Raw genomic sequence first — 15,871 nt, 5'->3', positions numbered from 1 at the left:
CGAAGTCTTTGTTCAAGTCGCCTCTTTTGCGTGGAATGCCTTAACCCCTTCTCCATCAGACTAAATCCTACTAACCTGAAGACTTAGCTTAGAGACGTCTCCTCCAGGAAGCCTCCCCTGACTCCCTTGCTTTGGTTTAGTGGTCGTGGTGTGTGCTTGGATAGCCTCTTGTGCATACCTTCATCCTACTTGGGTAACACAATCCTGTAATCTCTAAGCTTCTGTCCTTGTACCGGTCTCTTCCTCTGGACTGTGAACCCACTGAGGGGAGGTATCCGCAGAGTCTGGAATAGTCTGGCATATAACATAGTATGTGCTTAATTGATGCTCATTGAAGGAAGAGCAACATCAATAAGCAGTTACAAAAGTAGACTTAGTAATGTCAGCAAGAAGTTACAATAAGATTTAGAAGCCTGGTTTTATCATTTGTCTTTCTGATGAAACAGAAAAGCTGTTGGGGTTAAAGGATAGTTGATATTCCACAGTCGAGTGGCTACAAAGAAGCTTACCATTTTAATAGTCCACGTACAACTTCCTTTTGTTTATCCATGTTTGACTGCTCACACAATGAGACTTTGGCAAATTGTGAACCGGGAGTTCTCTGGATAGTGAACACGCGGACAAAGCATTAACAGGGCCGCTTCCTCTCCATTCGATTTATAAAATGCTACAAAAGAGAAGATGTCTGTGCTGAAATACTTCTCCCCTCCCCCATCCCACTCTCCCAGGCAAGGGCAGAACGAGGACCAGTGGATGGAAGTTACGGAGAGGTAAAATTCAACTCTATATCAGAACGAATTTGCTAGTGGCCGAGCTGTCCAAAGGTAGAATGGGCCGCTTTGTCATAGAGCGAGCTGTTCAGAGGCTGAGTGAGCGGTTAGAAGGCCCGCTGGGGAGGGCCTTCCCACATCCAGCGGTGCTAGGAGGTATTGCTGTAGTTGCTCTAGTTGATTCTGGTGTCCCTACTACCTTGAAATTCTGTTTTGTAACGAAGTAACAAAAGTAATCATTTCCATTGTGTTTTTTTTTTTTTTTTTTTGTAATTTAGAGAGCAAGCTGAAAGTGAATTCAAGCAGTCAAGTCCAAGAGATCCCCATCAACTCCAACATGGACATAGAATGTAACATCTTGTCCCAGTCTGCCGGACACCTTCAGCTTGCTGTTACTTGGTACTTCTCTTCCATTTCCACTAATGCACCCTGGCGGAAGATCCTGGAAATGGACCAAACCAACGTTGTAAAGTATGGGGATGAATTTCACACTCCATGGAGAAAACAAAAATTCCACGCGGAGAAAGTTTCCCAAGATGCGTTTCAGCTACACATTCTGAACGTAGGAGACAGCGACCAGGGCAGATACCGCTGCTCCGTGAAGGAATGGCTCTTGGCTACCAATGGCGCTTGGTACCAGCTCGGAGAAGAGACGTCGGGTCTAACGGAATTGAGACTCAGGCCCACAGGTGAACCTCATGAGTGTATCCTCACGTCTTTCTGTAGGGTTGCCATCTTTTCTTGGGCAGCTGTTCTATGGAGTGATTATTTGAAGGTAAAAAGATGACCTCGAGTCCCAGGGAAAGTGTCCACCTACGCAATGACCGTAGGACCTGGTAGCCCACCAGGGGATGGGGGATCACTTAAGGTGAATCGGTCTGAGGTTTCAAGGAGATTGGACGGGGACAAGAGCCCATTGATTGGTTTGCTGATGAGCCCGGCAGCTCGGTCTCTGCAGCTACCCAGGGTATTGTATCTCCAGCTCTCTGTAATAACAAGCTGTGTCACTCCAGTGAGGCCGTATTGTAATTTGGCAGAGAAAGAGTAATACGAAGCATATTTCTCCTACTGTGAACAGAAACTGTACAACTCTACAGGGATGTGTGGAGAAATTGCTTTTCAACATTTGGCTGCCTAAACAGAAGGTGAAGAAGAGTAGTTAACCATTGGAATGGCTTACAGAGAGGGTCTCCCTTCCCTCACGAGATCTTTAAAAATGTAGTAGAGGTTCCATCCACTTGCGTTGGTCGAAGCCTGCTGAGATCTAAATGCGGCAGGGCTGAGAGGATCTCTCGGCTTTCGTTAGGTCACCTCTAATGTTGATTAAAATTAAATGAATGTCATGGCTAAGGTTTGGGAGCTGGATGAGATCCAATAGCACAATGCAGATGAGTTAGTTTGGCACTTAAAATTCTCTGTTCGATGTGACATCAAAAACATGATTGTAATGAGCCTTCCTGTGTGTCAGGCAGTTAGGAACACAAAGACAGCTCTTGCCTTAAGGAGCTCACGGTCCGCTGGGGCAGCAGGGAGCCCTCTGGTCCTCCTTTGCCACATGCTTCAGGCCCTTCTTCCTTCTGTGCTAAAGGCAGGTGTTCTCAGGGGAACCAGATCCTGGGCCCATTTTTCTTCTTAGTCTCTGTTTCCTTCAGAATGTCTCTAACATGGCCTCGGTTTCCGCCATAACCTTTGATGAAATAGCTCTAGGTCTTTATTCTTAGCCCCGATCTCCTGAGCTCAGGTCTTTCTACCCAACTGCCAGTTGGACATTCCTACCTGGAGGCCTCGGAGTCCCCATCGCTGAGGATGTCCCCGGCCGCGTTTATGCTCCCTGCCCTCCTGCGAGTCTCCTGCACACTTGCACACGCTCCATCTGTGTGGCGGGCTCCCCTTCCTCCCAGTCGTCCTCACCAGATCCCGCCAGTGCCGCGGGCACTCCGGAGCCCAAGCCAGCGCTTCTCGCTCAGAAACGGGGGCTCGGCGTTGGCCGGTCTTTTCGTGTATCAAGAAAGCGCTTGAAAATTTTCTTGGCGACATCGTTCAGTTTGAGAATGTTCACAACTAATTCAAGTTCTTTTACTGTCCCGAGGGTGTCAGATGAAACATATCCGGGTGTGGCTGGCCGCAGGTAACCTGCCAAGTGCACCAGCCAAGAGTTAAGGAATCGGCCCCAGGGAAAGACCCTGAGAAGGACCGGAGGAAGGGGCATCTGAAATTCAAAGAGGAGAAGCTTTGTAGAAGAAAATGGACTTCAGTGACAAAAACCAGAGAGAGGACAAAAAAAAAAAAAAAAAAAGACCGGAGGGTCTCTCGAGCAGGGAAATCTGGCTCTTAATGCAAACACAGGCCAAAGTGTAGTGTGGAGATTGGAAGGCTGATTGCTCTCAAGTAGGGAGTAATTTAAAGTGAGGAAGTAGATCAATATTAGTTTATCACGTAAGTTAATATTTTACATGTTCTGCTATAAAGGGAAAGGGAAAGTAAAGACGATAACTAAAAAAAAATGTAGGCTCAGACAAAGTCGTTCTTTTAAGATAAAAAAATTAATACATGTGTCTGTAGTGGAGCTGAAAATTCAGTGCATACTATAAATTCTTTATTTTGTTTGTAACTACTCTTGGCCTTCATTCTAGTCCGCACCTGCGGGTTAGCAGGGAAATTTTTTTTTTTTAAGTAAATGTCAAAATCTGTTTAGAACAAGTCAAACCCAATCGTTTAAATAGTCTCCTTGAGTGGTGGTGTTCTAACACTTGCGTAAAAACGTTCAGTCTCTTGGATAGCCTCCTCCTTCCGGGGTGCAGAGGAGGGTAATTTGCTAAAACGGAGGGGCAGTGGTGGAACACAGGACTTGAGCAGAAGGCCGGAAGTATGGAATGATCCCCCTGGGAAACCGAAGTGCGAGGGGTGCGGGGAGGGGAGCCGTAGGGCAGAGCGCCCACCAAAGCTGGGTGGTTTCCAGTGTCAGGTTCAGCAGACAAGACGTAGGGCTAAAAGAGAGAAGTGGCTGGTTTGCTTCAGAGCAGAGAATGTTCTAGCAAATATAGAAGGACAGGGGTCAAAGAAAAGTGTTAAAGATGAAGCACCTGATATAATCTAAAGATTATAAGGTTTCTCCTCGAAAAGCCCATGTTCTTCTCTAACTTTCTGCCATTTTGTTTCCTAGGAAGTAAGATACGTGTCTCCAGAGTGTCCTGGACTGAAAATGCTACCGAGCACAGAGAGGTGACCATCCACTGCGGCCTAGAGAGCCCAGGTGGCTCGGCCTCCCTGTTCTCCGTGACGTGGTACCGGAACGGAGCAAACTCTGGAAGCAAAATGCTGGTGCACCTGCAGCAGGATGGCTTGCTGGAGTACGGCGACGAGGGGCTCAGGAGTCACCTGCACTGTTACCGTTCGTCCCCGACGGACTTCGTCCTGAAGCTTCATCGGGTAGAGATGGAGGACGCCGGAACGTACTGGTGCAAGGTGGCGGAGTGGCAGCTCCACGGCACCCCCAGCCAGTGGGTCAGCCAAGCCTCAGACGCGTCTCAGCGCGTGGCGCTCACGGTGCTGCCGTCAGGTAAGCCGGGGTGAGGGAAGCGGCCGGGGCTCGCGCTCCGAACGTTTGTCTCCCCTCGCGGGCTCTTCCTCCCAGCTATGCTTTGCTCCTTCCTCAGGCCGAAAACAGTTTCAGACGCTCTAAGAAAACCTTGCCATTCCTCTCCATAGTAACGCCTTTGGGCAGACGAGATCTGCGTGAGGCGACGGCACAGACGTTGCCATGTCCGGGGCGTCTGCTCCCCGCTTCTTCTCCCAAAGAAGAAAAGCCGTCGACGTTATACCCCTGTACCCAGCCAAATAACGTTTGAAGCAGGCACCCTGACCTCTCGGCTGATTCTTGGACCTTAGGATGTTGCTCTGCGGTGGGAGAGGGAAGGAAGGAGAGGGACATGGTAACTTTACATTTGATCTGATTGAATCATTCGTGGGGGAAAAAAAAAAAGCAGCTACATCTAAATGCTCCCTGAGCCAAAAAAAAAAATGATAAAAAAGCAAACAAATGCGCAAACAAACCCTTTCTCAAAGAATGAATGCCAAGTCGCTTATCTCTCTGTGTGCTCAGCGAACCACCAGGACTTTGATACGGAGAGTCATTCGGGGTGCCTCTCCTAACTGCACCTTGAGAGGCATCAAAGGGGTACATGCGTCCTATGAACTTGTTTTCAGGCTCCAGCAAGGAGGGCGGCTCCTCGAAGCCAACGCCAAAAGGTGACCCTTCTCTGTGCCGGAAGGTCATCCTCTTCAGCTGAGTGCACGGCTTCGGGAAGGATATGGAGCAAGAGGCCGTGGAGGGGGACAGGGCGCCCTGCCAGCCAGCACGGTGCCAAGCACATCGCAGGCATTTATTAAGCATTGGTAAATGAAAGCAGAACCTTCTCCAGCCAGACCAGTAAATCTCCGCCGGCCATCAGTAAGCTGGCAGACGTTGCGGCCAGCTCATTCTCCGAGCCACTTCCTCCTGGTAGGGTTTAAGGACAAGGTGAGGGGTGAGCTCTGCACTAAACTTACAATGGAAAAGGGCCAATGGAGAGGCAGAGGTGTGGTCTTCGTTCCATACAGCAGGATGGGTAAAAGGAATCAATAAAGATAAGATTTCGAGGACTCCAGCCAGCTCTGTTGACACTCCGTAGGAGGAAGAGGAAGGAAGTCCTGCTGAGAACGTGTGGGAGCTTCTCAAATGTGGGCGTAGGTGCATCCCCGCAAAGCTTCCGGAGCGAAGGTCCTCTGACTGGTTCCCTGGGGGTCCAGCATCCTCTTCTGTCCATTCGGTACCAGAACTTTCCTTTCTGGCAGCTTTTCTTCCATTCCAACAGTTATAGGAAATCCCACACTCCAGCACATGCCGTTCACCTTTTCCCCCTGGAATTCCCAGACTCTGTAGAATTAGCAGGTTTTACAGTAGAATAAATAGATGATAACTGTAAAAAGGATATATTCCGTCACTAAAAAGCACATCTCTGAGACAGACGGGATCCTTCACGGCATGTATATACTGTTAATCTTTGTAGAATCCTTATAAAACAGGTGTAAGATTTTTAAACAGAGGAACCCTGGAAAGGAAATGTTAAAAACGGAATGGCGTTTGTGTTCTGCTCAACTGAAGAAGCCCGAAAGCCTGTGCCGTGGCGACCTGAGGGTTTTCATTGTGCTTACACTTTAGGGCTCCCAACTGAACCCTTGGAATATGGCATCTCGCTTTCTCTGCCTGGGCGTCCCTTTCCGGTAGCTGGGGAGGCAGTGTGGGGGGAATGAGACAAGCCTAGGCTCAAACTGCAGCTCTTCCGCCTACCTACTAGCTATGAAGTCAAAGCAGATAGCACAGCCGGGCACATTGTGAGTGCTCCCAATGTTAATAACCCCTTTTCCCCTTCTGCCTCCAAACGTGCTGCGCACACGCGCACACACACACACGTACAAACATACGCGCAAACGTACCTGTATGTGCATTTATGTCACAAAATATTTTAATTTGTTCAGTAAGTAACGTGTGAGCTTCTGAGGGTACACAAACACGTATTACAGAGCCTGTCCCCACAGAGCTCAGAGTCTGGTGGAGCAAGTGAGGTCCAACTTGATAAGCGTCATCAAAGAAGTAGTCTCAGGATGCTATGGCAGTAGCAGGGGCAGGGCCGGGGTGAAGGGCCGGATGGGGAGGGGATCTGGGAAGGTCCCGCAGAATATGGGGCCTAAAAAAAGGAAGAAACGCATCTTAGGAAAAGGAAAAGGTGTGCGAGATGATCGTAGAAACTGTGGTGTAATGGCAGGAAACGAGGCCGGTGAGATGAGGGAGTCCAGATCTCGAATGCGTCATGTGCATAAAGCTGAGGAAGGTGAACTTGATCATGAAAGTCATGGAGTGCCATTGAACAAGTCCAAGCAGGGGAGTGACATCATCGGATTTGCATTTCAGAAAGCTCCCCGTAAATTGAGAGGGAGGCAGACTGTGTGAAATCGATCATAGAGCCCAAGTGACACAAGAGGAAGGCCAGAATTCAGGCCGTGCCCGTGAGGGCAGAGAGGAGGACGGGAATTCAGTATTAGGGGCTGAACTCTTAAGGATTTAGAGATGATTAGACGTACGTGGGGGTGAATGAGCAGAAGGGTGAGCATCAGGTTTCTGGCGAAGGTGGATCGTGGGGACATTCACTAGACGAAGTGATACAGGACAGAGGTCGGAAGGGGAGATTAGTTCAATTCTGAATAAGTTATCAGGGAGATCTATACAATAGATCTATACAAAATACATCTATACAATAGATCTATACAAAAGAGATCTATACAATAGATCTATACAAAAGATCCAGACGAGAGCTTTGCCAGAACTGCAGGTTAGAAGTCATCGACGTGTAGCCAGTGATGACGCCCAGGGATGGCCCCCCGAGGTGCCCTACCGTTTGTTTATTTATCAGGAGAGTACAGAACAGCATCCTGTGAAGGAGAATGATGGAGACACCGAGGAGAACCAGGGTTCGTTGGTAGCACAGAAACCAGAAGTAGAGAGGGGACCAAGAGATGGGCAGGGGGGTGGAAGCCGACAGACTCAACTGGTGGTTGCAAGAGGTCAATTGAAATAAGAGTAGAAACACATCCGTTGGATGTAACAATATAGGGAGATTACAGAAAAGTAATGGGAGAAGTCAGGCTGCACGAGAAAGCGGACTCATCAAATGCAGATTCCACTTTAAGAGCTTTGGTGTAAAGGGAATGAGCTGGCCGTGATGAGTGGCAAGAGGTGGCAGTGAAACTTGCTTTGTTCAGTGTTGGTTTGAAGATGGTAGGGACCTGAGTACGTTCACATTCTGGAAGGCAAAAGGCCGGCTACCTGAGTGGCCTCGCCTTCAGACCCCAGACACAATGTCTTATTCTAGAGAATCCTCTGTGATTCATTAACAGGCGAGGTTATAGAGCTTTCTGGGGGACTGGGTTCTTTGGAGGAGTATGGTGTTTGTTACGAGTCCCCAGCTTTCATCTGGGTAAGGGTATCTTTGGGAAGTGGATTCTCAAAGGCGCTATGTGTCGCTACCACACTGAAGTTTCTGAGAGACCTTGCCATTTGTCTCTGCTACGCCGGTGCCTCCAGTGAGCCTGGCACGTGGCGCTCAGCAAATGCTCGATGAAAGATGAGAAGGCGAGTCTTCACTTGGGCAGAAACAGGGTGCTGCAGGGGTTCACTTATTCCGGCATGCATTTGTGTCAGGTTGGGTGAACCCACTTTTATTCCTTGGCCGGAGCCGGCTCTCCCACAGGGCCACACATGGCATAGTCAGTCAGTTGCCTGAGTTTGGGTTGGGATGGGGGAGGAGCTGTAGCCTCCTGATTATCTGGTCCTTTCGATCTTCTAAAGTCAGTATTTCTGAGGTGACATCATGCAGGAATGTTCCTCGTGATGTGTTTGGCTGTGGGTGGAAACGAGTTATAAACTAAACCTCGTGATGAAGTGTTCTCATTACAGTTTTGGCTCTGTCTTGCAGGTCTTGTACTCTGGGCTTTGGGCACTTGCTCGGATTAATTCAAAATGTCAAACCTTACTGGATTTGAATGTCACTAATTCTAATCCAGACACGGGTGAGAGGCAGATGGCGGGAAATGGTGACCATGGGACTCAGAGCAAATGTGTCCTTCCAGCAAGGCAATTTAGAAGTGCTGGAGCCGGCAGTTGCTAACTGTTGGCCAATTCAGCACTGCGAAGGGCACATTTTGCCATGCTTAGCTGGCACATTGCTCTGAGCAGAGCCTCCTCCTTCCCATTAAGATAGTGAAGCCCTCTGGCAGAGCCTTCATGCTGAAGGTTAGAGTCTCAGTGGCAGAGAAGCCAAGTACCAGAGTTCTTTCCACCTTCTACATGCAGCTCATGTCCCCATCATCATTCCACCCTCCTAGCAACGAAGATATGTGGGTGCTATGGACTCTCACCTCCCACGAGTGGATTAGGAAGCAGAGTCTTCTAAGTTAGCATTTGACTCTCAGCAGAATGTCACCCAGCCCTGCGACCAGAGGGCTCAGAGATTTAAGGGGGAGACTCGGCCCGTGGAAGAACATGGCCAAGCCTGCGGCTCCTGCGGGACGGACGAGCAGGTCTGGCTGTTTTCTGCCCAGTCTCTCACGAGAGAGTTGCCTGTGACCTTCCTAACTTTCTCAGAAGCATTCTAGCCAATATTTATTCTTTGCTGACTCAACAAATGCGCTAGGCACCATGTTAAATGCTTTTTTGTGCATTATCTCATCATGACTCTAGAAATTATTGCCCCCATTTAATTGATGAGGAAACTAATGATTAGCAAGAATAAGTAACTTGTCCAATGTCCACATGGCAAAGAAAAGAACCAGGATTTGAACCTGGCTCTTGTGGAGCTGCAGTAGGGGCTCGGTCACTCCTCCGGGCATGAGTCGTGAGCAGTATCAAGGTCAGTTCTCTTAGCCCCTGGTCTCTTCAGCCCCATCCTCACAGCATTGCTGTCTCTACACCTCCCTAACCTCATGCCTTCAAGTGTATTCAGATCAGACCTGGGAGAATTACTGTAGTTGAACAGCCTTAGAGGAAAGGGTCAAGTTAAGATGTGGAGAGAGGGTGGGAAAGGACCCCAAAACTGGCTTTATCATCAAAAACAAAAACCAAATTTAAGTTGGAGAATATAAATGAGACCGGAGAAAATCCAGGCGACAGACTGCTGCAGCTCCTGGCCACCAGCCCCGTTCAGAGCTGCCGGCCCTCGCGTGCAGGGATCATCGTTACCCCACGTCACGAGCTGGCAGCCGCCCGTCGGTTCCCGCGTGTGGAATTCACTCGTGCAACTGAATCGTGCATCACTCTCCATCGATGACCTGTGGACAAATTGCTGCATACAATTTTAAAAATGCATAAGGCATAGGACCTGTCCCGCAGGAGTTCACAGCGCAGGATCTGCACCGATGTTCAGAGTCTTTCTCAACTTCCAGCAGAGAGATGTTCTCCATGGCGATGCCGGAAGTGGAACCCTTGCAGCATGAGGTTGATCGAAATGACCTTGAAACCTGTTGTTTTCACCTCCAAGGGTCTATAAATGAATCCCATGGATCCTATAGCCTAACCTCTGAAGAAGAAATTGCTTATGTTATTACAATTTTATTACAGCGAAAGCACAGCTACTGTTAGCATCGGAATGTGTGGAACAGCTCTGATTTCGAATATCCTGTCGTAAGTAAGTGTAGTTGGGAGACTACATTTGGCAGTCGGTGTCTCCTTAAGCACGTGCCTTTCTGCACCCAGGGACTATAAACCCTGTTCTTGGACTGGTAACTTAGGGTGCTGTTTCCTGGAGCCTGTGGCCTTTGCAGTCCCTCACCTTTGCTTTCCTGGCTGTGTGGCCGGGACCCTGTGTGTCCGCTCCCCTGTGGACTGCACCTGCTGGGGGCGTGTCTTCAGCAAGCTTTCATATAGTATCTTCTGCCCAAGTCGACCTGATTTAATGCAGATCAGCAAAAGTTATCAAGCGCATGTGCTAGGCACTGGAGGGGATAGAGAGACAAATTGCACCATCAGACACACTCAAGTACCTGTGACGGAACAAAGGAGATGGTTAGAAGGGAACCAAAGAGGTGTGTGAGAGGAGGCTAGAAGAGAAGACCTGTGCCTGAGGTGAGGTTGGACTACCTGGCGGTGGAAGCGCGACCTGAGCGGGGCCAGAAAGACCTAGAAGATGAGGGTGCAGAGAGCGTGCCAGGGGGAGGCAGGCGTAAGGACACGGGGAAGGAGCCTAAGGGTGGGTGGCTGGGGCTGAGAGAGTCAGGAGGGGTGCTGTTTTATCAGGACGGTGCAGAGTGTGCGTGTGTGTGCGTGTGTGTGTGTGTGTGCGCACGCATGTGCGTGTTTAAGAAGCAGCAGTGGGAATAACTCAGTTAAAAATGCAGGACCGGCAGCAGAGTTGAGAACAAGGGTTGAATTATAGATATCTTTTCTGAGGAAAGAAGATTAAAGGAGAGGTTTTCTTTTTTGTTTTTCTCTCTGGCTGTTAGTTTTAAGTAGGTCATCGGAACCTCCGGTGGCTGGGAATTGCTGGGCGAGGGGGCGTCGGGCTGCAAGGGCAGCATTTCTGGGGGTTTCGTCTCCAGCGCTCTTCCCTGTGCTCCTCACGCCGGGTGTAAGGGGCCGGCTGCTATTTGGCCCCATTATTTTTACATAGGTTCGCCCGGAACAATAAATTTCAGCGGTGTCTGTAATTGATTCGTACAAATCAGTCAGAGATTAATTGTTCCGTGTTTTCTCCTTTCCATTGTAGAGCCCACGTTTCCTTCCAGGATCTGCTCGTCGGCACCTTTGGTCTATTTCATCTTCGTCTGCCCCTTCGTTATGCTCATTCTCCTGCTCATCGCCCTCCTCTGCTTATACTGCAAGGCCAGGGAGCTGTCGACGCTGAGTCTAAACGCCCGGAAAGAAAAGACTCTCTGGGTGGATTTGAAAGGGGCTGGAGACAGGTACACAAACAGGAGAGATGAAGAAGAGGAAGGTGAAGGCATCTGAATCCCCAGAGGCACCTGCGGCCCTGTGGGGAAGGTGCAGACATTGGAATTGGACTGGCGGGACGTAAATGAACCCTGGTTTTGCCCTTCTCTGTGTCTGTGGCCTCGGGTAAGTTACCAAGAGTCAGGGGACATTTCTCGAGTGTGCGTGTGATGCCAGGCACGGTTTAGTGTTTCTTTGTGTGTGACCTCGCCTCCCCCTGGCATCCCTCCCGGGAGCTAGGTGGCATCATTGCCCTGTTTTACGGATCAGCACACACACCTCCCTGAGGCTCAGGTTCCCCGTCTGTGAGGCGAGAAGTCCTGTCCCCACACAGCCTCTGGGGGTCAAACGAGAGCCTGTGGCCGAGCCTTGGGGAAGCCTCCCCTCCGCCCGCCTCCTCTCCATGTCACAGTCCCTGGAAACACCCAGCATTCCGTCACGTGAGCTCTAGGGAACCTTTTGCCTCCAGATGAGAGGCCAGGAAAGGGCCCGATGTCTGCAAAACGAAAGAAATTGAGACTCGGCCCTTCTTTCCCACCAAATCTGCCTCCAGAGAGAATGTGACTTCCTTCAGGGCCGAAATCCATTTTCCTTCCTCCATCGCCTCTGTAAATGACATTCAGGAGCACTCCGTAGTTGAGGCTTAATCGATATTGGTTCTTTGATGAAAGGATAAAGCATTTGATAGCCTGTATTTCTTTCTTTTCTCTATAAGGCTTATTAAGTCGTTGCTAAGGAAAAGCTTCTTTTTTTCTCAATTTTGCAACAGCGTGCCAGTCAGCCCCCCAAGTCCTCATATTCTCGTTCCTCCCCACACCAGAAGGTCCACCTGGCTCCTGGTTCTTAGCTAGAGCCTTGTTCTCTTTGCCCTGACAGTACTGAGTGGCAGGAAAGGGTGTCGTGGCAATTATTTGGGGGAGAAGGGGTCACCAGTGCAACCATGCCTTCCTATTCCAGCAGGAGCTGGAAGTTAAAGAGGGAGCAGTCTGGTCTCTCAGGATCCCCTATTCTCAGCCAGGGGACCAGGGATGGGAAGCATCATGGCTAAGGCTTTTAACAACTGTCCCGCAGGTTATAATGACTGTCCCCACTGGGCCTGAGGTCCCCTCACCTCTGTTTCGGGAGCTGCTGAGGCCCTGTCGTAGGCAGAAATGGAAATCAATCCGTGTCACCTAACAGCCTTGAATAACCACATCTGTTTATTCTCTATGTGACCAAAAGCATTGCTTTAACACTTGGTAATTTGCATTTCCGAGGAGAGCAATTTATTTTTAATTATTTTATCAGGCACTTGCATCCTCTCCAAACATAATTAGTTCCTCTGCAAGGGGATTATTGGTGGCTATGAGAACTCCCGGTGTAGACCTACTGGTTCCTTAAATCCATCTCCCTTTATGGCCTCGTTTGAACTATTCTAAATGTTCGCTCGAACAAGGCCACACATTTGTTTCTTCTCTCTCAGGTAAAGGAGTACATTTTTTTTCAGAGAACAGAGCTAAAGTAAGACTTCTTAGAAAGTATGATTAGCCCACTCCTCTGCCCTCACCCCCATTTTTTCCAGAAACTTGCATTTTAATTGGGATTTTGAAGGGAAAGAGCAGAACTGAGTCCAGTCAGAGGGAATCAGAGTAGATTCTGACACCGCCCCTCCCTGTCTTCGCCTCGATACCCTTTCAGCTCTTAGCTCAACCCCCACTTTTCACGTTTGAATCCACCACGGAGATGCACGGAACAGACATTCAAATATCCAACTGCTCCACGAAAGCAGGGCCTGGGAACGAGCATTTTCCAGTGAGCATCCCACGTAGGCACTGGGAGGGGTGCGAGGGATCCAGACAGGGCCCCGCCCCCTGGGGTTATCACCTTGTTTGCTCTGTTGTCATCAATAGGATCTCGATCAGATTTTCTAAGAAGCCACACTGCGTTCTTTTGGCCCACATTGAGTTTCCAGGTGACTAAAAGCCCACGGTCTTCCTTTTTTCCTTTTTGCACTTCTAGGATAAAATTTGTTTTCCCCCAATTCAGTAGACAATTCACACGAAACCTCTTCTCGCTCCAGTTATGTACGTGTTCATCTTCGTTTTTTGAAACTTAATGGAGAACTTCACTTTTACTCGTTGATTTCAGCTTTTCCTTTTTGTGTGACCACCTGGTCTTGCTCTGAGCTTCTTCTGTTTTAAGTCATCCTTGGCAACAGGACAAACCTGTCTCAGGAGCTGGCTACCTACGATGTGGTCCACCATCTGTCTTTTGAAATACCGTCGTTGGGATACGGCCACTCCCATTTGCCTACGTATTCTCTGTGGCTGCTGTCATGACAATATGAGTGGTTGGGTAGTTGCCACAGAGACTGGATGACCCCCGAAGGCCGAAATGTTTACTATCTGGCTCTTTATGGGAAAGTTTGCCAAGGCCTCCTCTCTTTTCGCGACTAATGTTCTATTATGTTCCCAGGAAACTTGATTTGACCCGTTATATCTGTATCGGTTATATATACGATTAATTTAATAAATAATCTTAGACTCTCCGTATCGGTGTCTAGTCTGAGCAGATTTGAAATTTGCACCCTCTCTTCCACGCTGCCGCTAGAGTTGGGGGATGCCACCCCATCCTCCTGAGTACTTACTCTGTGCAGGGACAAGACGACACAGAGAAGAACAAGGCATGAATAGGCTCTTTTCATTATTTTTAGTCTAGTGAGACATCTGTTGGAACAACTGATTTATGGCAGCAGATGAATGTGATGGCAGGAAGTCACGTGCCATAATAATTTCTTATGATAGTACAGGAGTTGTTCATCATCTCGGAGATTCACGCCATCCCCATGCAAAGGGATTGTTATTCCCATCCCGCAGGTAAGAAATCGAAGTTCAGAGCAGTTGGGACTTACCCAGGATCACCGAGCCATACGTAGGAGAGTGAAAACTCAAATTGAGGTCTGCCAACAATAAGTCCTGGACTCTCCATGATAAACACTGCTGAAATCCATTGTGATTGGGAAAATCTGGTGATGATAATATTGACCTCATCTGGCTATTATGAAGCCAAAATCAGATACTTACATGGTGATAAGTTTTAAACCATTTCAAGTAATAAATGAACGTCATTAGAAGCCAAGTGTTTCCTGGCCTTACCTGTCTGTGCACATATATGAAATTAAATCAGCAATAATTATCCAAATTTTACAGACTTTTGCCCCCAGTCTGCTTATACAGAGTCTTGGCCATCTAGAAAGTGTTCTTCACAGATTACAGGGGATCCCCTAGGGTTCTGGGAAGTCATATGAGCTCACAAACAAGTCCACATGCACACAGTTCTCTGCAGTTCTATTCAGCTCTATGGGCTCCCCCTGCAGTTTGGCTGCTGGAGCATATGAGATGCTGGGCAGTGCCCAGTGATAAGGCAAGGAAAAGCACCTGCCTCCCATTCAGCCCTTGCATTTCAGTCAGTTTGGATCACAAATTAATCCAAGTTTGCTTGTAAAGATCTCTTGTGAAAACAGATCCTTCAGCTTTTGCCCAATATCTCCTTTCTCTGTAGGGTCCAGACACCAACCTGTCTGGGACCAGTCTGGTGAGAGACAGACTTCATGCTGTGCTCTCCATTTCCCATTCTCAGCTCCCAGGAACCTCTGTATTAACCTCTTCATTACAGGACCCCTTACCCTCCCACAGGTGGGTCATGCACATGGGGAGGCTCCCCACTCATCAGACAGGACCAGAGAAGGTTGCATTTCCTGTAGGTTCAGCTGGGACTTCTGCTAGGCTGGCTATTAGTTTTTACTCTTAATGCAGCAAAGTGCATGGGCTTTGAGAAATCAGAGACAGCTTCACAAAGGAGGTGTCAATTCAACTGGGCTTTAAAAGTCAGGAAACATTTTGATAGAAGTGGGGTAAACAGTAGTTTGGGGGCAGAGGTAGCTCCCTGAAAGTTAATACATAGAATAGCTTTGGTTTGACTTAACTGTGAGATTTATGGAGGGGATCAATAAAGATAAACATGGAAAGGTAGTTGGAGCAAATTTCTGGGGGTGGGGAGCGGCAGGAGAACAGATCTCAAACGTGTGTAAGAACTTGGACTTCACATGGTGCACAATGGTGATTTCGTAGGGAAGAAGCAGCCGTGCATTAGGAGAATTCAAGCAGCAGCAGTGTAGATGATGGATGGGGGTTGGGTGAGGGTCGGCATAGTACCAAGGCAAACCAGGGCCGCCAACCCTGTCGACGCAGAACATACGTGACAATATTCATGAGAACGTGCGTGACGAACAGCATTTGTTCAGTGAAAGAAGCCAGAACCAAAGGCTGTGCACTACGTGATTCCATTTCTATGAAGTCCAAGAACCAGCAAAAAAAGAAGTCAGAATGCCGATTTCCTCTTTATTCTGAGTATTGCATAGGAAATAGCATGAGGGAACCTTCTGTGGCAACTGAAATGTTTCGTATCTCTGTCTAGCCGGTGGTTTCATGGGTGCATTTACATGTGAAAATTCACTGAGCTGTCTTCTCAAGATCTGAGTACTTTACTATATGTAAATAGTTTAATAGTATAGAATATTATGTAATCTATAATGCATATATAT

General features: G+C 48.4%; 1 protein-coding gene across 4 annotated transcripts in view; it reads left to right on the top strand.

The window, feature by feature from the left end:
• CD101 (CD101 molecule) overlaps window positions 1-13,865 on the top strand; it is a 33,052-nt gene extending 19,187 nt beyond the window's left edge. For 2 of the 4 annotated variants that reach the window (XM_016124421.2, XM_036235031.1), the window contains 3 exons: window positions 1,049-1,459; window positions 3,934-4,329; window positions 11,066-13,865. In XM_016124421.2, the coding sequence (XP_015979907.2) occupies window positions 1,049-1,459; window positions 3,934-4,329; window positions 11,066-11,307 (1,049 nt within the window). In that variant the 3' untranslated portion in view covers window positions 11,308-13,865. Of the gene's footprint in view, window positions 1-1,048; window positions 1,460-3,933; window positions 4,330-4,426; window positions 4,753-11,065 lie in introns of those variants that run through there. The other 2 variants (XM_016124422.2, XM_016124423.2) reach the window with 2 other exon arrangements.
• The last annotated feature ends 2,006 nt before the right edge of the window (window positions 13,866-15,871 follow it).

This window comes from Rousettus aegyptiacus, unplaced genomic scaffold (assembly GCF_014176215.1).
Source record: "Rousettus aegyptiacus isolate mRouAeg1 unplaced genomic scaffold, mRouAeg1.p scaffold_m13_p_17, whole genome shotgun sequence".
NCBI classification, from domain to species: Eukaryota; Metazoa; Chordata; class Mammalia; order Chiroptera; family Pteropodidae; genus Rousettus; species Rousettus aegyptiacus.
This window is presented reverse-complemented; position numbering and strand designations above follow the sequence as displayed.